The following is a 23,125-nucleotide window of genomic DNA, read 5'->3' as shown; positions in this document are numbered from 1 at the left end:
TCAGTTAAAATAACGAACTAGTGGTCACCATTGGTAAATTAAGATTTGTTTTTATAATGCCATGGAGTTAAATGCGTAGGGGTCGCCGTGTTGGACAGGAGCGCCCCTCTTCATCCGACACGACGAGCTGCAGCGGCACTGATGCGTCCTGTCTGCTGTCCGGTGGAAAGGGAATGAAAGATTTCGCAAAGGTGGGCAGAAGACCATTTCAGCACAGCGAAGATACTGACAAAACGATACCATACGGCATCTTTGTCCTATAATTTCGGCTACCGAATAACCATTATACTATAAAACGTAGTTTCCCTGTTTGGAGGATGGCGTCATCGGAATGTGCCGCGTCAGCTGAAGGTATGTTGGCAACGGGACACTGAAAATTACACTGGCGGGGCCATAGGACAGCGTTGTGTCCATCTACTGTAGTATCAAGGCTGAAACCAATCGATGTCATTGATTCATATAGGCTACCTAAGTCTTGCTAGTCGAGGCAGGAGTGCATTGGCATTTCTCAGCAGTCCACAGTTATGGAATCAAATCCCTCCTGAAATTGCTGAATTAAACAGTATAATTTCACCCTAATGTGATTTTCCTTAAAATATGAGTGGACCCTAAAATTATGTTCCTTATCAGCAAATTAAAATAGATTATAAGTAATATTGGCTACAATTATGCTAGATACTACTGCAACTACTGCTACTACTACTACAGGTAGGCCTACTACTACTACTACTACTACTACTACTACTATAATATAGCCTACATGTATAACTGTATGGTGTATAACTATTGTACATGTATAACTGTATGGTGCCCCACAGTCTGTGAAGCATCACCTCCTACAGCGGAGCCCAGCACCTGTGACCCCCTGAGGATTGTCCTGGTGGGGAAGACGGGCACAGGCAGGAGCTCCTCAGGCAACACCATCCTGGGCCGGAACGCCTTCCGGGTCGACGTCTCCCCCGGCTCCGTCACCACGCAGTGCGAGAGGCAGACCGGGACAGTAGACGGGCGAAGCCTCTCTGTGATTGACACCCCGGGGTTCTTCAACACGCGTCTCTCCCCTCAGGAGGTGACGACAGAGGTGGGACGATGCGTCGCCCTGTGCTCTCCGGGACCCCACGCCTTCTTGCTGACCCTCCGGCCCGGCAGGTTCACCCAGGAGGAGCGGGACGCCCTGCAGTGGATCAAGGCTACGTTCGGGCCTGGAGCCACCAGGTTCACCATGGTCCTTTTCACCTCGGGGGACCAGCTGCGGGACAGACGCATCAAGGACTTCCTGGAGGAGAGCGATGAGTTGTCGGAGTTCGTCAGCAGCTGCCAGGGAGGGTGCCACGTCTTGGATAACAGTGACGGCCGTAGCGGACGGGACAAGACAACGGAGCGCTCGCAGCAGGTCGCCCAACTCTTGGAGAAGGTAGACAAGATGGTGGCGGAGAACAGAGGCGCTTGCTACAGCCATGAAATGTTCAAGGAAGCCGAGAGGGCCATCAGAGAGGCACAGGAGAGGATTCTGGGAGAAAGAGGAGACGAGGTCGCGTCCCTTCAGAAGGAGGCAGAGGAGAGCGAGGAGCGGGGCCCGGAGTTCGAGAGGAGGAGCAAGAGGGAAGAGGAGGAGAGGAGGCGGGAGGAGGAGGCTGCTAAGAAGAGCGGAGAGAAGCTTTTCTGGTGCGAGTTGGTGACTGCGCTCGGGAAGGGGGCAGCGGAGGGGGCGGGGATCATGGGGAAAGACAAAGGGAAAGGGAAGGCCGTGAAGAAGGTGAAGGTGGTGGAGAAGGCGGCCGCTCTGGCTGCCACGCCGCTGTCAATCACTTCAGCTGCTAAAGTGGTGGGCGGGGCCATGAGGGAAGGAAGCAAGGTCTTATACAAACACCGCAAGTCTCTACTACACTGAGGCATACTTGAGAGTGTGACTGTGTTCACTTAAGTTTTGACAATCAGGAAATAGTTACTTACTGGGGCCTGTGGCCTTTACACTTTTATAGGTGAGGACGTGTAAAGTAGGATTGGTTCAATGATGACTCACTAACTGTGTTATTTCTCCAATATACATCATACATTTGCCTGACTCAAATGGCACTAGGAGGTACTAGGAATAGCACCTTGGTACCTAGCACTTTGATACACTCTGACCATATTATGGAGAATGTGTGTGTGTGTGTGTGCACTGAAGAAAGGTTAACATCCTGGTGTGTCGCAATACATCTGGATCACCAACAAAGAACATAACCACGCCTTGTATTTACACAATTCACATGTAATAATAAAGTTCATGTCATTAAAATGCTGTGCAATTCAACATATGTACCACATTTGTAAATGTGTGCCAAAAAATGTGTTAGTCTATTACATAAGATCAAGATAGTGATATACCACTTTCCCATTTTGCCCTGACACAAGACAGTTAGCTTAAGGTAACGGCCCATGAAAGAAAGGCTGGGAGAGGAAGTGAATGATATTTAGTGCAGAACATTTCTTTTACTGTATCTCTGCAGCATTTATCTGTTCCATCTTTGGCTTCACTTATGACACGACAAAATGTTTAGCCCTTTTTGCTCCCATAGAAGAAATACATTGAAATAGAAAAGACAGATGAAGTACAAAACAGTAACATACTTGGCATTAAGGGAGAAAACTTTGTTTGCAGATAATAGAATACGATTGCCATAGAGTGTCTGTAACATTACAGAACCAAACAGGAAGACACAGACTTCTGGGCAGACCCAGAGTTACAAATTTACAATTTATATATTCTGTGAGCGTTTTCTAAAGCTAAGGAACATGACCCAAAGTCACTCAAGGGCCTTGTACAAGTTGATGATGTAATATCTAATAATGTAATAACTTGTCAAAATATAGTAAGATGTCCCTCTAAATGCGATGAAAATGTAATAAATCCTGTTACTGTAATAAATTCCCAGATAATATTATAACATCACATTAATACAGTAACCAGCAATCACTACCTCATAAGGGGTGTAACATATTTTAACCAACAAATAATATATATTACTATGACATTAGTTAAAAATGTTACACCCCTTATAAAAGTACTAATAATTACATTATCCATCAATTTATTACAGTAACAGGTTACATTACATTAGATTACATTTTGACCCATTTGATGGGACACTCCGTTACATTTTGACACATTTTTACATTATCCGGCCGATGTGACATTATTAGTTGCTACAGGCCTTATATTTGGTGGGTTCCCACATGAACATACAACAACCAGAACATACTAGAATATCCATCATTACTCTTTCAGTCATTGGGAAAGCTTGAGTTAGTGAAATTTGGGTCCTGGACTGCAAAAGTGTAGGAACCCCTGATGTGTAACTCTGGGAACTCCTACAGCCTTAATATAGGAATCACTGCATCCTTTAAAATATTGAAACTAAAGTTACAATAACAATAAGACTAGCTATGCACTCGAGACTACCTGAGTGTTGTACAATATGCTTCAACCAACCACATTTAGGCTACATGTTTTGTGGATCGAACATTCTAACATTTAGTATGGAAACTGCATTCGGGTGTCTCTAGAGCGACAGTCTATCTCAGCTTCTATGAGGGAAAGTAAAGAAAAAACAAACGCACAATTCCCATAGTATTACTCAGTTGCCTGAATTTAAGCTCCACATGCACATCAGGGACACGATTCCAATGTCACTTTTGCATCTTATGGGAAAAACCCCAAACATACTATACATCACAAAGTTTTGACCACTACGCACACGCAAATACACAGACACACACACACACACACAGCACCAATCATACAGAATGTCATCTTCTAGGGGTGTACTCATCTTGGTCTACACAGTGATGTCAGACCATCAGTCCCATTGCTAAATACAGTTGAAGGGCAATGTATGTGTTCAATTGCTGAACTGTAGCAGGCACAGAATGGTAGCTGCATGGCACAGGCTCTTTTTAAACGGGCATTGGCAGGCCCATCTTTCCACTTCCCCGAAGCACTGCAGACAGGCAGAGGAGAACAGAGGCAGGTATGAGAAAAGACTTAGGTATTAAAACCCAAAACTCAAAGAGAAATTAACTGAAGGAAACACAGTCTGAGTCAACTGCTAGGTTACTCAGGCTGCTGGAATGACCCACAAACCTATTAAGTTTGAGGTGACTATCCTAAAAAATAATAAAACCCCATCCAATTAAACACATTTTATAAGTAATCAGCTTTAAAGTCCCCATAAAGTGAACTGCCATTACTTTTACATCCTGGAAAACATCTTTAATGGTGACCTCATGCTGCACCAGTAGGCGTAAATAAAAACTCCAACCAACAAAACCATCACAGATTTTTTAACAATCCCTCCGCCTCTCCATCAAATAAAACTGCCTTTCTCTCCCAGACTGATATCCCATTGGTTCAGAGTTTTGAATGATCCCTCCCTGTGTTATGTCCCGCCCTAATATCCTGTTACAGCAGGAAATACATCTAAAATATTAAAACACATAAATTCAATGCGACCAACTGAACCCGAAATACTGAGCATAGATACATACAATACGTTTAATCTACTCACCCCTCGTGACGTAAAGGTAGAAGAAGTCGCAGTAGAAGATGGTCTGCACCACGCCGGACACCACGGCGATCTGGTCGAAGAAGCCCTCGGTGTGGTAACGCCACACCCAGTTGGCCAGGTAGAGCGCTCGGTACAGACCCAGGAAGAACAGGTAGTGGGTGGTGATGGACTCCGCCTCGCCGGTCTTGGTGATCATGAAGAGCTGGGGCATTATGGCCACCGCCTCCAGGAAGATGGAGAAGGTCCACAGGATCTGGGTGGAATCGATGGGAACGAGACGCATAAGCTCTACTGACAGAAGCTCCATCTTTACGATATAACCAGAGCAACCACAGATGCAAAAAAGCAAAGTGCATGTCAAAAGTTGCATATTCTTCAAGCCAAAGTGATCACATAATACAGATATTTTTAGTCTTTTCCAGCCCTGCACACAAATGTACTAAATTTAATCTCACCACGGGATCCATCCTCATTAGAAGATAACAGTACTCTTGTCATGTGGGCCCACCAGAAGTAGGCCGGCGACCCATTTTGGCGTCCCATCCTGTAGTAAAAGAGACTCTGGTATAATGTTTACCTCCAGCGGGGTGAAAGCGTAGTTCTCCAGGAAGGACAGCCCGACGACGGGCACCAGCAGGAACTCCACACGGAACGAGTCGTTCTCCGAGTCGAAGGTGTTCCTAAAGCGCATGTAGATCAGGTAGACGGTAGCGTAGGCCAGAGCCAGGAACACCACCTGAGAGTGGAGAGAGAGAGAGAGAGAGAGAGAGAGAGAGAGAATATAAAAATACTGGCTGTGACGGAATAGAAATACTCTTCTGTTGTGTGTACAAGCAAGAGACGCATGTCAGTGGCTTTAGGTCTAACTGCTGCCTGCTGTGCATATTTACTCTGCGTGTGTGAAGGTGTGAACAACTGTCTGTTTGGATTAGCTAGTGTGTGTGTGTGTGTGTGTGTGTGTGTGTGTGTGTGATGGGTCTACACACTCACCTTCATAACTGTGTTGTAGACAGAGATGAAGACAGTGAACAGGTCCAGGTACCTGGTGGTGAAGACCAGTGCAAACAGCACCTGAGACTTCCCAGAGATGCCTGCAGAAAAAACAAAGATAGGTTTAATCAGACTCTTTCAAATGAGCTCATGCACAGCTCCCCTGGACAGGTGGGGTCCTGACAGACTGATAGATGTTAGCTTTACCACACACCCTCATACATTTATGACTTAATAGCACTGATTTAAAAGCACTAAAGAAGGCAACTGCACAGGATATTTAATTTGCTTCAAAGACGTAGGTTGACTATTAGAGTAGCGGAACAGGCAGCAGATACCAGTGTTAAACGTCACTTTGCCACGTAGCTCAGCTCGTGCAGAACTACTGAGCATTATGCAAAAACCCCTCCATCCATCCCAATGCACTCGTGTGACTGATATCCACAGAAAATACAATTCAATACATCAGTGAATGCTCTCTGTAAGGCCGCCGCAACAATGTTGCAGCTACAGTAACTGCATGCATATGAAGTCAAGAACAGGCCTTGAAGACAACGGCCAAAACAAATTACAGTAGCCAAAGGTGCAAATGCAATAAGTGAGTAAATCATTAACATCAGCAGCAGGCTAAACTCAGTGTCAGCCTACCAGCACAGGATTTGGACCTCCATATCTTCATAAACAGAATGATGATAGCCACCAGATGTGACACGTCACCCGCCAGACGAAAGATGTTCATTTTGTTTACTTTATGCCTCAAAAAGAAAAACGCCTTAAACCTTCAGGCTTACAAGTCGACACGATATAAGAGAGAGTTGTATAACCAAAAATGCAAGAAACTCCAGCTCTTCTTAGATAAATGAAAGCGGAATCGCAAGAACAATAAATAAAAGAAGCTAAAAGCTACACAAGGCGGTCAGTCCTCTTGATGGTTCGGCATCTAAAGGCATGTGAACCGATGTAATTTCCAACGATTCCGCATATAACCTGTAGTGTGGCTGCAATGGTCCCAGAAAAAAGTTGTTTCAGTGGCGGTGACGTGGCTGACAGCTCGGACAGGATCCATCCGTCTTCTCTGTCGGAGGAGGAGGAACCAGTGTCAAGTTAGCCAGAATAAAAATAAAAACATCCGGTTGGAATTTACAAAATAAAGTCCTTACCTGAACATGCGCTCTTTCATCAAGAATGCACGATAATACCATCTAATATGCACCTATTTTAGAGATATTTTCATCACATAACAATGTATTAATTCCACTGAGTTTTTTGGTACAACCATTTTCAAAAGTGGCATGTTTAACGCTTTTATTTTGAAGGCAAAGTCGCCTGTTTTTCGGTGTTGTTTGGCTTTCTCTGGTCGGCTTGACGCAGCTAGAAGAGATTCTGGGCTGGTCCCTCTTGCTAGTGGGCCATCCTCTCCATCCGCCACCAAGTAACAAGAAATAGAGCCTTAATAAAACAAAACAGCAGATGGCGACAGCAGTTAGGAAGTAAATTGCTCTTTTTAATAGGAGGTAAAGTAGGCTACTCTGCTAAACGTCAGTGAAGGCTTTATATCCGTTAAGATAGCAAAATAAATCCTTATTAGACTACGGACCCCATTTGATAAGAGTTTGGGAACCATTGGCATGAACCACTGGTGTAAAGTTCAACGAGGTGGTATCCTGTTAGTGCTCATGAGTATCTATCTATCTGTCTATCTATCTATCTATCTATCTATCTATCTATCTATCTACAAAACAAAATGGTAGCATCATATATTACAGTTACTGTAACAATAATACATTACTGATACTTTTAGAAAATAAAATGAATTAATATTTTTTGTATTGATCAGAAACATGTTTTGCATGGATTTACTTAGATCAGTGGTTCTCAACGTGGGGTCCGGGGACCACCAGGGGTCCTTGAGAGGGTTCCAGGGGGTCCCCAGCAAACTGATAATGTTAAATTTCACCATTATTTAATTTACACGAAATTAACACAATTAGAGAATGACTATTTTGATCGTAGTTTCACTGTTATCTCTCTACCTTCAATACACATAGTCATGGTATTCTGGACAAAATTATATCTAACAATGAAAATATTCTCAGATTTGGGTCCAAGAGACAAAACCTCATCAAATGGGGGTCCGTGGCTCTAATGTGTACTAAATTAGGGGACCTTAATATGAAAAAGGTTGCGAATCACTGACTTAGATTGTGAGATTATAGTTACTATAGTTTGCTGATCTTGAAATAACGTCTGAATGTCTGATAATAGTTCTGACACTAGTCAAATTGCAGGAATACATTCAGGTGCTCCAAAAATAACTAAAAGTAATCATATTATGTTGCTGAGTTTGAAAATTGCAGTGGATCCCATTAGGAATTATGTTTCTAAACAGATAATCAATCTGTAACAGGTTGTATTTTGAAGGTAACATATCCAACTCTCCTTGATATGGTGTTTTGGTCTGAGTCTTCTCCAGCTGTCTGGTAACCTGTTTCTATTTGTGGCCTAGTAAAGAAGAGAAGTTGAGATGAGGCGTTAGTCTAAAGATGTCTGTCTTCTGTTGATGGTAAAATGACTAAATCACTACTCCAACTTGAAGGCCACAGTCACGCAGTCAAAAACCTGCTCAAAAGAGTGATTTTCATCCTCACACAATAAGTGAATTCTTGTAACATTGTGCTCATGCTTTTCATAGTGTTTTAAAATACTCACCTCCCTCTGTCTTCAACGTCTTATGACATTTCAGCTCCACCTACCTCCCTTCCCTCCTGATTCTGCCGTCTGAATCGCTGTCAAAACCTGAAACCGCTCACCCCCATTTCTCTCTGCTGTGTGTCTCCCTTCCCATCTGATACCCTCCTTCTCCACCTCCTCCCCCTCCCTCCCTCTTAATCCACCGACTGCAACCAAATTCTGGTCTCTTCGCCAGGCGGTGTGTGATTCTCGCTGAGCATAGCAAAGTTCCGGATCCTGCTTCCCTGCATCCTACTCTCATGTTTGATGCAGGATGGTTGCAGAGCAAAATGAGCACAGGGCGTCTGACATGACGGAGGAAATGCTTTCTGCCTACTAAGAGTTGAGAAAACTGAGGGGGCACCAGCTCCAATGAAGAGTGTACTGTGTCTTTAGCACAGACCCTGTATGTGTTCACATTAGCGCTCATCAATATGTTTACAGCTTATCTCAAATTTATGATTGGGAGATGTTGCACACATTCAGGAACAACTTTCTATCACGAAACCTAGGGAAGCAGTATCCCCTCCCATTCAAATATTGTATTGCGTTATGTACTGTATATTTGAGTATTATTTAACAGAAACAGAGGTGTCTTCATATTATCTGAAACTGGCTACATCAGAGAGACTGATAAATTGATTGGTAGACAAGGGAGAGGGAGGCAAGAAGACAGAGACAAACATACACACGCACAGATAGACAATACTGAGCAACATATGCAACAAAATGCAGCTTTATTATCCCCCATAGGGCAGTTTCTTCCAGACAAGTAGGTGAACACACAGGTAGCGCAGCAGACGGAGAGCAGCATCAGTAGAGGATTCCCTCTGGAGAGAGCTGGGTAACTTAGCTGACCCATATGCACCGTAATGAGTGTATGCCTAGCAAAAGGTTATGGGAACTAATCTGACACCCAGGCCTGATTAGAGTCTATTTATACACACACACAGCCTGAGGAGTGTGTCTGCGTGGTCATCTCCTCGGATGCTGCGCTGCGGACTGACTGACTGACCGACTGTCTCTCCGTCTGTCTGTGACCCTCACCCTCCTCCCGTCTCTCACTTCACACGCAGCCCATCTCCGGTTGTTCAGTGTGTGACTCTGTTCAAATGGACTGAAGCTCTGCAGACTGAAGCTGTTTTAACGCTGTAACACTGCAGAGTGCCAACACTGTAGCTGGTGAAAGGCTGTCATTATCTTTAAAACTAGCCTTTAGGTAATTAATAGGTATTATCATTTTCGTAATCATGCAGTGCTCAGTTCAGCCCTCTGGGGCTTTATGTTAAAGCTGAAAGCAGGGACTGTTTTGTGTATTATTATGGTTGTCTATGCCTAGATTCTTGCAGAATGAGCAAAATAAGATGTTTATGTTTAGTATTGCAGGGAGAGGTCCATTTTACTCACACTTTGCAGCACACGTTTTAGAGCTTCCAACCTGTAATACTTATGTTTTGCTGTTTTATAATCCGTCTTCATATCAAAAACCTGTTTATCTATTTGACAAAATATCTTGTATTCCATGGGCAGCAGGTCTACACATAATTTTTTCATGAAGGATTGGGCCTTTAAACTCGTGTTGAGTTTGTTGGAGTTCTGTTTGGGTAGAGAGGGAACAGTGTATAACCAACACCTGCAGCGTCCAGAGGGAAACCTGTTTGATGTTTCCTCTATCGTTCGGTGTAGATTTTGATCAGAATTCGACCCAAAGCAGTCTGTTCCAAACCAACTTCTTAGTTTTTCTCAGAGGCTCTCTCTGTACCCTGAACTTTTACAAGGGAAGGCAACTTTCCGTCTTAAATAATTCAAACATTCTTGCAGTTTGGTGTGTATAGATTTTAACTTTCCTGTGTATGGTATTACATTGATAAATAGTACTGCATCTCTCTGCTCTGTCTCCTGTTTAGATTGGCCGACCCCTGGTAACCTGTTGTACCCATCATAGTTTTTGTCAAAATTTGTCTGTCTCACCCTCTAACCCAGTGTTAGCTGCCATACCTGTGTCCCTCACATGTGATACTAGTTCTTTACTCTGTGTGTGTGTGTGTGTGTGTGTGTGTGTGTGTGTGTGTGTGTGTGTGTATGTGTATGTGTATGTGTGTATTCGCAAAGGCTATGAGGCTACAATGAATGAGGCACCAGTATTTCCCACAGCTACTCCCACAGTCTTCGTCATCACCCCTCCTTTTGATTTTTTTAAGCATCTCTTTGTTGTGTGCAATTCATATTATGTCACTACTTCTTATAATAGCGCAACTCAACCAGGTTTCTTTAAAATTGTTACTGCCTGCAGGTCTGAAACCCCTTACTTGTTTGAAAGCATAATGTCATGAGAAATCCTGTTCTCTCTGCCTAATTCCAACACACGTGCTTCTTAGTGTACCTGTTTGCCCCCGGAACCTCCTCCGTCTCTCCTCGTCCTCCTTCCCTGTAAGTTTCTGTCTCCTGCTTACCTCGCTCTTGCTGCTACCTACAGTGCTGTCTCTCCATCCACCCCCTCGTTCCTCCTCTGTGAATTTGTCATATGGGCAGATGCACACCCACCTTCCTATTCAGAGGGAGAGAGAGATTTGAAAAGAAGTCTCCCCTGCTCTATAATTTATAACCAGAAGGGAGAGTCGGGAGAGGGTGAGGGAAGGAGAGAGAGAGAGAGAGAGAGAGAGAGAGATGGGGGGCTAAGGGGGAGGGGGGGGCGCGGTTTCCATAGCAACTGTTTTGCTCATTTCATATTTCATGTAGTCATCTGTATTCTAGATGATGGAATTCTAAATTAAACCAGAAATGGTCTCTTGAGATGTTTTCTATTGAGCGTAATGAGGCAGTGTCAATCTTGATTTGCCAGCAATGTGACTGTGAGAACTCACAAAGTTATGCCGAGAATGTCGAGATGGTCGTGAAGTCCGCTCCTGCACTCGCCCCCATTTTTCAGGCACTGTACACTAACTTATGGAGTTCACATTAAAGGGGAAAGCCACTCAAATGAAGAATTCATTTCTGTTATCACTGTGGTCAAGGACAGTCCGGTCAGTTTCTGTGAGCAGGAGCATCTCTTTTCCAAAGTTAGAAATCAAAGAACCAGGACTCTAATATGGTGCAGCTGCATTGGCAATGAATGGGAGAATGTGTGGACTCGTAATATTTTAAGAATTTTCAGATGAACTTGAAATTACAGTGATACCAGTTATGAACCATGAAATCTACACTGATCTCCAGAAAATCCTGTTGAACACACACTCAGTCACCTTTGACAATTACTTCCTTATGGAGTTGTACATCTGTGTGGCATCACAGATGGGATGGGACGAACTCATTGCCCTTGACTTGTCTGATGAGACACTTGTGAACTACAATCAGAACTGTCAAAATTACAAATTCATTGCAAGAGCCACTTATATTTATGAAAGAACCAGGCACGAATATGCATTGGGGAAAAAAAAATCGCTTTTATTCACAAGTAAACATCAGAGGTAGAACTTCACAGCACTTGGAGTTAACATGAGCCCCTCGTGGACAGGAAGAGCCGATATTTGGCCTTCAGTTCGGCAACAAGACGCTGTCGGAGCTGAAGGGGATGTGGACTTTTGATTGTGTTGAAAGTCTAACATGCATTGACAGACCGGCTCTCACTGCAGCGCCAGCGATAAGAGCTTGGAAACCGTCCCTGGCACCGCTGTGAGGGAGTCAATGTAAAGGGATTATGTTTAAAGGGAGATTCCGTAGCCTTATGATAGCGCCTTCATCACAGTTTTTTTCCACTTTTTTCCGAGCTCTTATACCTTCCTCGTCTTCCACCTGTTGCAGCAGCATCTCTGTTGTTGTTCCTCGAGGAGAAACTGTTCCTCTCATCGTGAGTCAAGCGTGTTCTCATTTACTTATATGGGCACATCAGGCATCACTCAACACCTACACATGCTTAGAGTGCACAGACAAAGTGACAGCCTCCCCTTTTACTCTTATCTCCTCTCCCTTTTCTCTCTTTTCCTTTCTTTCCTCCACTCCATTTTCCCTCTCCTGTCTTCTTTTCATTCCTCTCCTCTGCTCTCCTCTCCTTTCCTCTCCTCTCCTCCATCCCTCCCTCCCTCCCTCCCAAGCCCACATGCTCTGCAGAGGGGAGATTGACACAGCAGTTTCAGCCCGGGGTGTATGAGTACACAGAGGCGAGCGCGCACAGAGAAGGGATTACAGGACACAGGAGTCAGCGAAGGAGGCTGCGGAGGACAATAAAGGATTAAAAGAGAGAAACAAGAGGAATACAACAATGAACATGAGATGAAGAAGAAACCAAGAGAAGAAAAGTGAAAAGAAACAATAAAAAAAAAAGGGAAAGAGGGAAACGCAGACTGTAGAAGCTTAAGGATATGGGACCTTTGCCCTGAATAGTGAGTGGGGTATTGAAAAGTGAAGCGGGGGTGCAAAGGGAATTCAAATTACAGCCAAGTGACATAACACAGCAACTAACTTGCAGGGTGAGTATCATATCAGTTCAATTATCATAGTATTTCAATATCAAAAGATGTACAGAATTGCCCTTTTAATGGGTGAAGTTCATTGTTTGTGAATTAATTCATTTGATGAGGCTCTCGCTCCAAATGCCACACATTAAAAGCAGCTCCAGGTTTGTTTACAGAGAGTTCACAGATATCATAACAACATAAGCAGTGCGTCAGACCGACTAAAGCATGGGCATCATGGAAACTGCTGTGTCGAGTGCGATCATGGGAATAGTCACACTGCTCCGTCATATACTGTAAATCTCTAGTGAGGCTTAAAGGCATTTTCCTGGGAACATATTAAGCTTGTTGACATGATCTATTTTAGAGATATACACTATATGGTCACGTTATTGTCGTGCACCTGTTGATCAAGTTCAAACAAATGCGATTAGATATGTTAAATGCTCAGAAATGACTTCTCTTCCCTTTCTTCTTTGGGCTGTTTGAGGTCAATCTTGTATTTCTATAATTTCTGTCAGTCAAACTAAAAATAAATCTCTGGAAAAGGAAAATGAAAGGCCTCCACAGAGGAGGGATATAGATATTATGAATAATCCCAGTGTGCCTTGGATCATGAAAACAAGGAAAATTCATATTTTAAATACAGTGCTGTGATCCCAGTCTCTGTAACTAAGCCTAGTGGATGAAACTGGATGTGTGAACAATGTTGTTATGCACAGTCAGTTCAAAACATGCAATACTGATTGGTCAATACTATTATGGTTGAAACATAAGTAGTTATCATAGCACACTTCATTGACCTCTAACAATAAAGGAACCATGACAGTAAATAACCTTTTTAGTCCAAATAAAGAGCAATTTCATTAAAACATTGGAGGGGAAAGTTATTGATTTGTTTTGCCTCGATTACGTAACTCTGGTCCCGATGTTGTCCTTTTTTTAGAAAGCCCTAATGGCCTTTTCAGGACCAGTCAGGAGAGCAGCATCGACCGGGACTGTTAGGATAAATAAAGACTTAAACTGGGCAGGAAAATGTCAAACACAATGTGTTGGATCGATTTATTTACACGGTCATTAAACAATACCACTGTGACAAACCAGTAGGTATGATGTAAAACAATAGCTGTGATGGAGACTGACTAGATGGTCAATAGACTGCTTAGTGAACAGCTGATGATTAGCTCTAATTGGAACGCCCTCTGTTCCAGATCATTCAGATACAGACAATACAGGGAGACGGATTGAAATTCCTGAGGAGGAAAGCAGTTGAAGTGCTTAATTCCAAAATGAGATGCAAATAAATGTGACGGAAAACTCACTGTTGACTACTACTGAAGTATAAGTTAGCTCATACTTAGCTATCATAGACATTTGCTTATTGAAACAGTTACATCTTAGTGGATCATCTACAACAATGTGTAATCAAAACTGGACATGGATATATAGTTTTTAGGGAACAAAACCCTTCAGTTGATCTATCGGATGATCCAGGAAATATGGATAATATCTGTTGCAAAGACTAAAATAGGACAAGAGTGGAAAACGTGTGGAAAACAGTGTGAACAGAAGCCAAGACGGAGGTTGTCTGGATGTGATGACAGCGTGGGGATAATTCTTAGCACTGGCTGACATGGTGCAGCTTCTCTGTGGGTTGGCTCGTGACGAGCAGAGGTGAAACCAGAGTTTTTATTGATTTGTTTTTACATACTACAAGCTCATAGTTTACAAAGGAGAGAAGAAGGAACCAAAGTGAACCTGTGCAGCGCAACGTCTGATTCAAACCTCCTTTTAACTGGAATGATATGAATCTGAATCTGATGAGATTATCAAAATTGCTCTTGATCATAATCTCATTTACCTGATTCCACCGCAGTGAAAAAGGAATTGCGACTAAAGAGACTAAAATTAATATTTACATAAATATGATTTCATACAAAAAAATGAAAAATCAAACATACAGTAGGCTAACTGTCCCATTATCCTAACACAAAGGCCTGTAGCATGAATCACTTTGGTGAGAGGGACTCAACAAGTCCTTAACTTGGGTAAATTACATCACAAATGCTTAGCAAATATGTGCTTCTGGTAATAGACAAAGTTTATATAACAATGTTTACACAAAGAACCATTTGGCTGGTCTGATTTACCATCGTTTATTGCTATTATTTTAGACAGCAAACAAATTGCTGCACATAAGTACCTCTCTTTAAAGAAAGGCGGTATGTTACACAATAAAAATATGACTATTAACACATTCTGCCTTTAAATGCTGAACCCAAATTTGCATGTGGCATTTTCATACTAACCTTTCTTATGTGGTGTTGCTAATTTCTCCATTTTTAATGACCAGATATGACTGACATATGACAGAAAAATGACCCCATTGTATAATTGGTCCATTAGATGTTTGAGGCTTAGAACACTGACAATATGAGCTATGTTTATTAAAAAAGCTATGAAAAGCTATAGTACATTGATTTCCAAAGCAGATTCATAATGGTAAAAAGTAACTACCTCATATTATTCTTCTATTGGTATAATACATGGAATTAAAAAAAATGACTTTTTTCATTAAAATGATAGAATGATGAAGGGAATACTGAGAAGGGTGAGAGGTATTTTGTGACCTGAGACTGAGACACCAAATCAGAAACCACATAACTCATAACTCTCTGCTATTCATACTAAATGTAATATAATCTATTTTCTGGTTGATGTAATATAGTGCCTCATCAGTGGTGATTATCCATGCTAAATCTGCTGAGGCTTTATGGGAAATGGATCCTTTCTCATCTTAATCCCCCCCCCCCCCCCCCCCCTTGTGAGACAGAGATACAGTAAAAGACACACACACACACACACACACACACAGACAATCACACACAAAGGCACGTATCTGTACGCATGGACATTCACAACCACACAGACACAGCACTACCTCTCTCACACACACTCTTTCTCTCTCTTTCTCTCTTTCTAACTCACTCCCTGCACACAGTCACCTCCTGGACATGATGATGGATCTTTCACTGTTGTGCAACAGAGGTTTATTATTATTTCCACCCAGACAATCTCTCCTCAAGACCTGCGTCAAATAGCTACCTGCTTGTCATATCAGATGGGTAGGTTTACCGCATCTGAGCTAAATAAATAGTAGATAGTTGTGAGTCACAGAAATGTAAACTGAATTAATGCCATTTTTAAATGCTTCTCTATGTTTGACAAAACCCTCTGGCTCTCATTGTAATGTCCTTTGTGGCAAATCAAAATTCATTTGGCACCTAAGTAGGATTTGACCTAGGTCTGATCTACACAGACAAAAAAAGACATATTCCTCTCCCCCCATTTATATTCTCACTCTGTAATGTGTCTCGCAATTGACAGATGAATGAAATTTTGCACTAAGTGGCAACTCTTGCACCTCACTTTGAATCTAGTTGTAATGAAATGTAGATGTTGGACTGTTGCCCTTTCACCCCTTTCTCTACTCACCCCCTCTTTTCTCTCTCTCTTTCTCTCTCTCTCTCTCTCTCTCTCCCTCCCTCCCTCTCTCTCTCTTTTGTTCTCTTGCTCTCTCTCTCCCTTCTTTTCTCTGCCTCTATCTCTCCCTCTATGACTCATGTTATAAGAGCACTTACAGTACACTAGCCCCCCTGCACCACCATCTCTGTAGTGACTCTCTCCACTTCACTCTGTCCCCAAATGCCACAGGAGATGGGTTCCTATGGAAACTAGCTTCAGCGAAAGTCCCCAGTATTACCTGGTGACCACAAACTGGTTTGGATTGTGTATGTCTCATTTCTGCAGCACCGCCACTGTACCTGCACTCTGTCTCTCTTGGTCTCTTGTTTATTGAGGGTTAGAAACCTTTTGCACCAAAAAGGAAACTCCATCAGTGATGGATTGTTGGCTGGTTGCATCTTCCTTTTATAGATTCAACTTGGGGGCAGAGGAAGTTATTCCACAGCAGTCTTGTTGGTTTGAAAGCAAGGATACCTGTATGGAGAAAGAATATAAGAGTGATAACATATGAGCATACATACAGCACATACACACATATTTACACATATACTGTAGAGTATATAGATACATACATAAGAATAGCTCATGTATAGATAAAAACCCTTTCTCACGAAACACCTGTTCAGTTTAGGGTGAGAGACAGAGAGACAAAGAGAGTGAGTGTCAGTGTAAAGCAACACTGTTTTCCAAAGATTTATACATGCCCTCGTTTTGATTAAATGGAGTTAGTTTGGATAGAATGCTTTTAGTGGGCGTATTTATTTTAATCTCATTTTGTACTAGTTTGTAGGTGTGATGTAAACAAGTTAGCTGATTAAAATATGTCATGCAAACTCAGTGACACCATGACATCAGCAAAGAGTAAAAATACAGATAAATACAATTTAAATAGTAGTATCTTTGAAAGGTGCAATTTGCCTTTATAGCAGAAATGATGATTTCTGATGTTCTTTGGCAAAAACACATTTAGTTACAATGAAAAGGATGTTACTGAAATAAGGGAAATTAAAATGAAGGGAATTTGAAGTATATGCTGTAAGAACAGGAGAAGTAGAGCTAAAATCAAACCATGTTACAGACAACTAAAGCCCAACGTTGTTGCTGGGAGCCCTGTTTGTCTTGGCTGACACTGACATCTGGCAGTGAATCCACCACAAAACCTGCTGCAGTCAGGCAAAAGTCACAAAGCCTGTATCTGTAACTGTAATACAGAAAGCCTCTGGATATACACACAAATGTAATAAACACACAGCTACTACAACCTCCAGCTTGGACTCACTAGCTGATTTGTATTATAGGTATTATGATGCACGGATTATGTGAGCGGATTTTCTTTTTTATTTTTGGAAAGGCAATTTTATGTAATACAAATAAAAAACCCTTGAGCTGTATTCATGCATGGTGTTGGTTAAGGCAGGAGATCATCCTGAAGAGAAGTTTATTCGTTTTGTGCTGTCTCACAGGGAGTGAGGCAGAGTTAGCTGTGTTCATTTGTGATCAGATCTGGATCAAATTTAGCAAAATTTGCAAAAACCTGATCTGGTTTGTATTAGTTTACTAAAGCACCAGATGGGTGGGATTCCCATAAGGCCTGACATTTTAAACAAGAAAGTATTTGAAAGTCAGCTAAGTGTTCTTTGGCAGCTGAACTAACACTATCTGAACTGATCCAACTGTCCTGGTGTGGTAAACAACACTGATTTGGTGCTCCAAGCTGATAAAAACAAATGCTAAGAATTATTTGCAAATACCACTTGACCTAGATCTGGTTTTGATGTGTCATGTTTTCCATAAAAATACAGGTATGACAATGAAGTAGAACTTCAGCCACTCAGGCTGATGTCTAATCTGAAGTAGATGCTGTTCAGTTAAAACCACAGACAATTAGTTAGTTTGTGTGAATATGAGCTCCTGTGAACCTCTTTGGCAGCCAAAGATTTAGCTCAAATCCAGGAATATTTATTTTGTATGAATGTCAAGATGAGGTATCGGCTCATCATCTATTCTGTGGCAAGTCATAACAACGCTTGTGTACAAAACATAGACTTGGATGCAGTTGTGATGGCTAAGAGCAGTTACAACAGCAAAGGTGTTTTTATATTTTATTGTGTACGTGAATACTTTCTACATTTCTACATTTAAGTTTATACATGTAACCTAACATGACATACAGGATATGTGTCCCACACAGAGACATAGAGAGAAATTAACAAAGGTTCATTGTATCATGTCAATTTCAGCCCTTATATGTTCAGTGCAATGCTCATTAAAGCCTTTACAACTTTATACCTCTGCTGTTTGACCATAAAATGAAGCTTTCCGTCTATAGTGATACGTTGTGAACAGATAATCCTTTAGCCTCCAATACTACACAGCTGTATCCATTCTCAAGAGTAAGGTCAGACAAGGCCACAGCTTCTCAGGATATTTCACAGAATCAAATTAGGATTGCATTTAAATCCGCATCTATAGGTTACTAGCATAAAACAACACACAACAACCAGAGCAGAAACACAAAACCAAACACATAAACAATGAAAGATTAGGGTTAAAAGAGATTTAAAAAAGTCATGTTTTGAGTGTCTGTCTAAAGTCAATATTCTTTCCCTGCTGGAATTGCCTCAGTGATTCATAATTAATCAACTAACTAACTAACTTTCCAGGATTAAATCCACAGTTGGAGGTGTATTTGCTGTCTTTTGATCTAATGATGATCTTATAGGATTTGATACTTGCTGATTCTGTCATCTCTCTCTATCTTCAGTGGTTTCCTCGGTGGTCCAATCACCACTTCCATGGAGATACCTATTCTTTGGGAGTAGGCGACTCGTGAGTGCAGAGTCTGGCCTCCCACCCAAGCCCCAGTGATCACTGGTGCCATGGGATCAAGTAGGGCCAACAGGTAAGGCCTGTAATCTGGAAGCAACCTTCTGTCTAGGATAAATCTGGATTGCAACTGTGGTTCTTTTGTTTCTGTTTTTTTACTTTTATTTAATTAGGTGGTCCCAGTGAGTTTTCAAATCTGTCTTTCAAGGGAGGCCTTGAAATCCCCCTCAATTTCAGTATTCAAATACACAGATTATTCTTCCTGTCTAACATAGGGCATTTTGTATCTGTGAACATGCAGTAACATTTGATTTAGCCATAGAAAAACAGAGAAATGAGAAATAAAGCAGCCAAGTTTTACTGTTATGAAATTAAGATAATTTGGCCGCAGTTTCCCATCCCAGCTATATCTTTAGTGTAATGTTATTGCACACACTTGATACATTAAGTCAAGTCAAGTTTATTTGTATAGCCCTTAATCACAGCTACAGTCTCAAAGGGCTTCATAGCGCCCACAATATGAAACAATAAATGAAAACGACACCCTCCATCATTACACCTTCAATGAGAACAAGGAAAAACTCCTGTGAAAACCAATGAAATAACAGAACAATATGTCATTGGATAAAAAAGTGTAAAAGTAAAAGTCCTGATTGCCAGTAATCAGTGAGGTAATGAAAGTGTGACAGTGTTACCATTCGGTTGTATGATTTCTCAGATTGTTAACTGATCAGTTCTATACGTCTTTCCTGGTCAAAATGGGTTGTCTCACTGACTGACTCAGATATAATCCTATAATCCATGATGACAGCAATCCTTCTCACGTAGCTAAACTGAACTCACCTTCCCAGCCGCTAATCTCCAATGTAAAGGAGAGACAGGTGAGAGTGATCAATACACTCAGCTGATCAAGGGTTTGGTCAATATGAGTATATTGCTTGTGATTGGGAGTTATCAATATACCTTTTACCTCCAAAGTAATTTACAATTCCCCCTTCAAACTCTGTGGCTTGCTGTTTTTTAGTTCCCTACATCCCTTGTTCCCTGTAATGAGTCATGCATTATCTTCCTATCTCCCTCTCCCTCTCTCTGTCTATGAGCAGCCACTTTGTGCCCTTTAAACGGTACACTGGAAAGTACAGAGGGTGCAATAAGATTATGGGCACTATAATAAACCCTCTTCCTATTTTTCACCCTGTCCTGAATACCTCTTGGTCTTTCCATACTGTACACAGTAGGGTGTGACCACAGTAGGAGCTGAAGGCCGATACCGATATTTTTGAAAATGTGAATTTTTTATGCCATAACATTACAAGTATTCACAATTTTATTCTTGGGAGGGTGGAAAAGTCTCTGAAACAGTATTTAGACCATCATGCAACATTAAAATCTCTCACTATTGTCTCTATTGAAACACAACTCAAACTAATCAGGTACTTTTGGTTGGGTAACTACTTAAGGCAGGGTGACCCACCCCATCTATTCAATGGCAGGGAAGTTCTTGAATAGATTACTACCTTTAAATGATGATTAACTATTAATTAAAAGAATAAAATAAAAGAATAAAATAAGAATGTGGTTATGCCAATAGGCATAACCACATTCATTGTTAAACTTTGTAACTAAAGTGTTATCAAATCACATATTGTTAATAAACCAAATTGTTGTCCATTTAACATGTCACTAAATTGTTCAATATGTGTTCAGTATCAATATAATTCTGTATCAATATAACCTGTGGCTAAAACCTGTTTGGTCAAATTAAATAAAACAAGTGAGGGGTAAATTATTATGTTCATATGTATTTTGTGTGCTGTTAATTTGAAACCTAATCTCTCCGCTGTTTTCTCTGTCTGTCTAACAGGTACAGCATCGTATCAGACATTATACCAGACGAGGAACGCCGTAAGATCTCTAGCCTGGGACTCCATAACGGCCACGGTTCCCCCAGCATCCAAGTGCATTCGGCCTGCGACACAGAAACAGAAGACAGTAGCAGGAGGTCAGGAGCCACCTCCACTGCCACGTCCAGCACGAGGGGACAAGGAGGGATGAACAACTACAACGGGAAGATCCTGACAAGGGGCTCCAGCCAACTGCGGAGCCGGTTCGTGAAGAAAAATGGACAATGCAATGTTGTATTCACCAACTTGGAAGAAAAGAGGCAGCGCTACCTGGCCGACATCTTCACCACCTGTGTGGACATCCGCTGGAGATACCTGTTTCTTATCTTTTGCTGCAGCTTCATGGTGTCCTGGCTTTTCTTCGGCATCATCTTTTACACTGTCTCCCTGGCCCACGGGGACTTTGATGAGCACCCCACGGTGAAGGGCGATGGTCTGATGGTGGGGATGCAGCACGGAGTGGGCACTGGATACAGTGCAGCTGGTGTGGGTCCAGGAGGGCAAAGACAGAGGATGCCATGTCTACTTCATGTCCAGGGTTTTGTTGGGGCGCTCTTGTTCTCCATGGAGACCCAGACCACCATCGGCTACGGCTGGCGCTGTGTCACCGAGGAGTGCCCGGTCGCTATACTGACAGTGGTGATCCAGTCCATCGTGGGCTGCATCATTGACTCTTTCATGATTGGCACCATCATGGCCAAGATGGCGCGGCCTAAGAAGAGGAACCAGACCCTCATGTTCTCCAAAAACGCTGTCATTTCCCTGCGCGATGGCAAGCTGTGCCTCATGTGGAGGGTGGGCAACCTGCGGAAGAGCCACATCGTGGAGGCTCACGTCCGAGCCCAGCTCATACGTCCATACGTCACGGCCGAGGGTGAGTTCATCCCCATGGAGCAGATGGACCTCAATGTGGGCTACGATGAGGGCATAGACAGGCTGTTTCTGGTGTCCCCCCTTGTTATAATCCATGAGATAGATAAAGACAGCCCCTTGTATACATTAAGCAAAGCCGATCTGGAGTCAGACGAATTTGAGATCGTGGTGATCCTGGAGGGGATGGTGGAGGCCACAGCCATGACCACCCAGTTCCGCAGCTCCTACCTTTCCAGGGAGATCTTCTGGGGCCACAGGTTTGAGCCTGTCATCTACGAGGACCGGGACCGCTACAAGGTGGACTACGCCCGCTTCCACAACACCTACGAGGTGCCGTCAACGCCCCCCCTCAGCGCCAAAGAGCTCGACGAGGCCGCCAGCCGGCCCTCCTCCGCTACCTCTCGCGTGTCTGCGTCCAGATCCACGCACAATTTGATCCCGCGGTCGCTGAGCGCCTTCTGCTACGAGAACGAGGTGGCGCTGAGCTGCGGGGACGAAGAGGACGACATCTTTGACTCCACTCAGATCGGGGGGAAGGAGAGGGAGGAGGAGCGGAGGACTTCGGTTTCTGTAGACTTCCAAAATATGTTCCAGGACACTGCGACCATGACATCAGGCAGTCAAAACGTCATGTGTGTTCTGGACATGGACAATAACCAGATGGAGTTTGACATCCTACAGACTACCATCCCTCTTGATCCAGTGACCTATAAGAATGAGCCAGAGATCTAAAGAGCGGAGGGAGGGTACAGTCTCCCGCGTCCCTCTTCTTCCACCACAAATCCCTCATTATGAACAGACCTACAGTGTCTTGGTCATCAAGAGGGATTGCTCCCTTATGTACTTTGCATGTTCGGCTCTGGATTAGATGTACAGAAATTGAAACCCTTTTGCCTTGCCAGTATTGTTTTACATTTGAACTCAAGCCTGTGTGACGTTTCCTCTTCTCGTGAGGAATAAAAGTTAAGAAAAAGAAGAGATTTTTTTCTAAATCCTGATCACTTTTGGCAAAAGCATCTGGTGACATTTATTGAAGAGCAATAACAAACAACGTGACTGACTCTGTAAGATGACAAAGGATCTCGGAGAAAGCGCTGACAGACTTCTGGCTCCCTTTAGATTAAGACTCTAAGACAATGATTTGACAACCAAAGGAAAGCACAATAGAAATTACCAGAAAAAAAAAGTCCAGAAACTTGAGTCATATTTTAGACATGATTAATGTATTTATATTTAGCATAGTTGCAAGTTAATCTAGAATTAGATTTTAGAGTTT

At 42.5% G+C, this 23,125-nt stretch overlaps 3 protein-coding genes across 3 annotated transcripts; 2 read left to right on the top strand and 1 right to left on the bottom strand.

Annotated features, from left to right (window-relative positions):
* LOC139661484 (GTPase IMAP family member 7-like) lies at window positions 1–1,894 on the top strand. Its single transcript, XM_071539926.1, has 2 exons — window positions 1–351; window positions 819–1,894. The coding sequence occupies exons 1-2, from the start codon at window positions 318–320 to the stop codon at window positions 1,889–1,891; spliced, it is 1,107 nt and encodes a 368-aa protein (XP_071396027.1). The 5' UTR covers window positions 1–317; the 3' UTR covers window positions 1,892–1,894.
* Window positions 1,895–2,257: 363 nt separating this feature from the next.
* kdelr3 (KDEL endoplasmic reticulum protein retention receptor 3) lies at window positions 2,258–6,578 on the bottom strand. The gene is made up of 5 exons (XM_071539927.1): window positions 6,189–6,578; window positions 5,541–5,641; window positions 5,128–5,286; window positions 4,551–4,803; window positions 2,258–3,983 (listed from the first exon to the last, which is right to left on the bottom strand). The coding sequence occupies exons 1-5, from the start codon at window positions 6,277–6,279 to the stop codon at window positions 3,940–3,942; spliced, it is 648 nt and encodes a 215-aa protein (XP_071396028.1). The 5' UTR covers window positions 6,280–6,578; the 3' UTR covers window positions 2,258–3,939.
* A 12,547-nt stretch (window positions 6,579–19,125) lies between these two features.
* kcnj4 (potassium inwardly rectifying channel subfamily J member 4) lies at window positions 19,126–22,581 on the top strand. The gene is made up of 3 exons (XM_071539919.1): window positions 19,126–19,148; window positions 20,937–21,435; window positions 21,487–22,581. Exons 1-3 carry the CDS (start codon window positions 19,126–19,128, stop codon window positions 22,579–22,581), a joined length of 1,617 nt encoding a protein of 538 aa, XP_071396020.1.
* Window positions 22,582–23,125: the final 544 nt, after the last annotated feature.

This window comes from Centroberyx affinis, unplaced genomic scaffold (genome assembly GCF_046629955.1).
Source record: "Centroberyx affinis isolate AG114_WGS23_722 - 3 ecotype Tasmania unplaced genomic scaffold, CSIRO-AGI_Caff_v1 ptg003533l_1, whole genome shotgun sequence".
Classification (NCBI taxonomy): Eukaryota; Metazoa; Chordata; class Actinopteri; order Beryciformes; family Berycidae; genus Centroberyx; species Centroberyx affinis.
The sequence above is the reverse complement of the archived record's forward strand: the minus strand, read 5'-3'. Positions and strand labels throughout refer to the sequence as shown.

What these genes read in the sequence shown, in the direction of transcription:
- kcnj4 (XM_071539919.1), top strand. Translation starts at nt 19,126, where the DNA reads ATGGGATCAAGTAGGGCCAACAG. An exon ending in GGATCAAGTAGGGCCAACAG is followed by an intron (nt 19,149 to 20,936) that starts GTAAGGCCTGTA and finishes TCTGTCTAACAG; the next exon opens with GTACAGCATCGTATCAGACA. An exon ending in TGGTGGGGATGCAGCACGGA is followed by an intron (nt 21,436 to 21,486) that starts GTGGGCACTGGA and finishes GGGCAAAGACAG; the next exon opens with AGGATGCCATGTCTACTTCA.
- kdelr3 (XM_071539927.1), bottom strand. Translation starts at nt 6,279, where the DNA reads ATGAACATCTTTCGTCTGGCGGGTGACGTGTCACATCTGGTGGCTATC. An exon ending in GAGGTCCAAATCCTGTGCTG is followed by an intron (nt 5,642 to 6,188) that starts GTAGGCTGACAC and finishes TTTTTTCTGCAG; the next exon opens with GCATCTCTGGGAAGTCTCAG. An exon ending in CTACCTTTACGTCACGAGGG is followed by an intron (nt 3,984 to 4,550) that starts GTGAGTAGATTA and finishes GCCTGTCTGCAG; the next exon opens with TGCTTCGGGGAAGTGGAAAG.
- LOC139661484 (XM_071539926.1), top strand. Translation starts at nt 318, where the DNA reads ATGGCGTCATCGGAATGTGCCGCGTCAGCTGAAG. An exon ending in ATGTGCCGCGTCAGCTGAAG is followed by an intron (nt 352 to 818) that starts GTATGTTGGCAA and finishes GGTGCCCCACAG; the next exon opens with TCTGTGAAGCATCACCTCCT.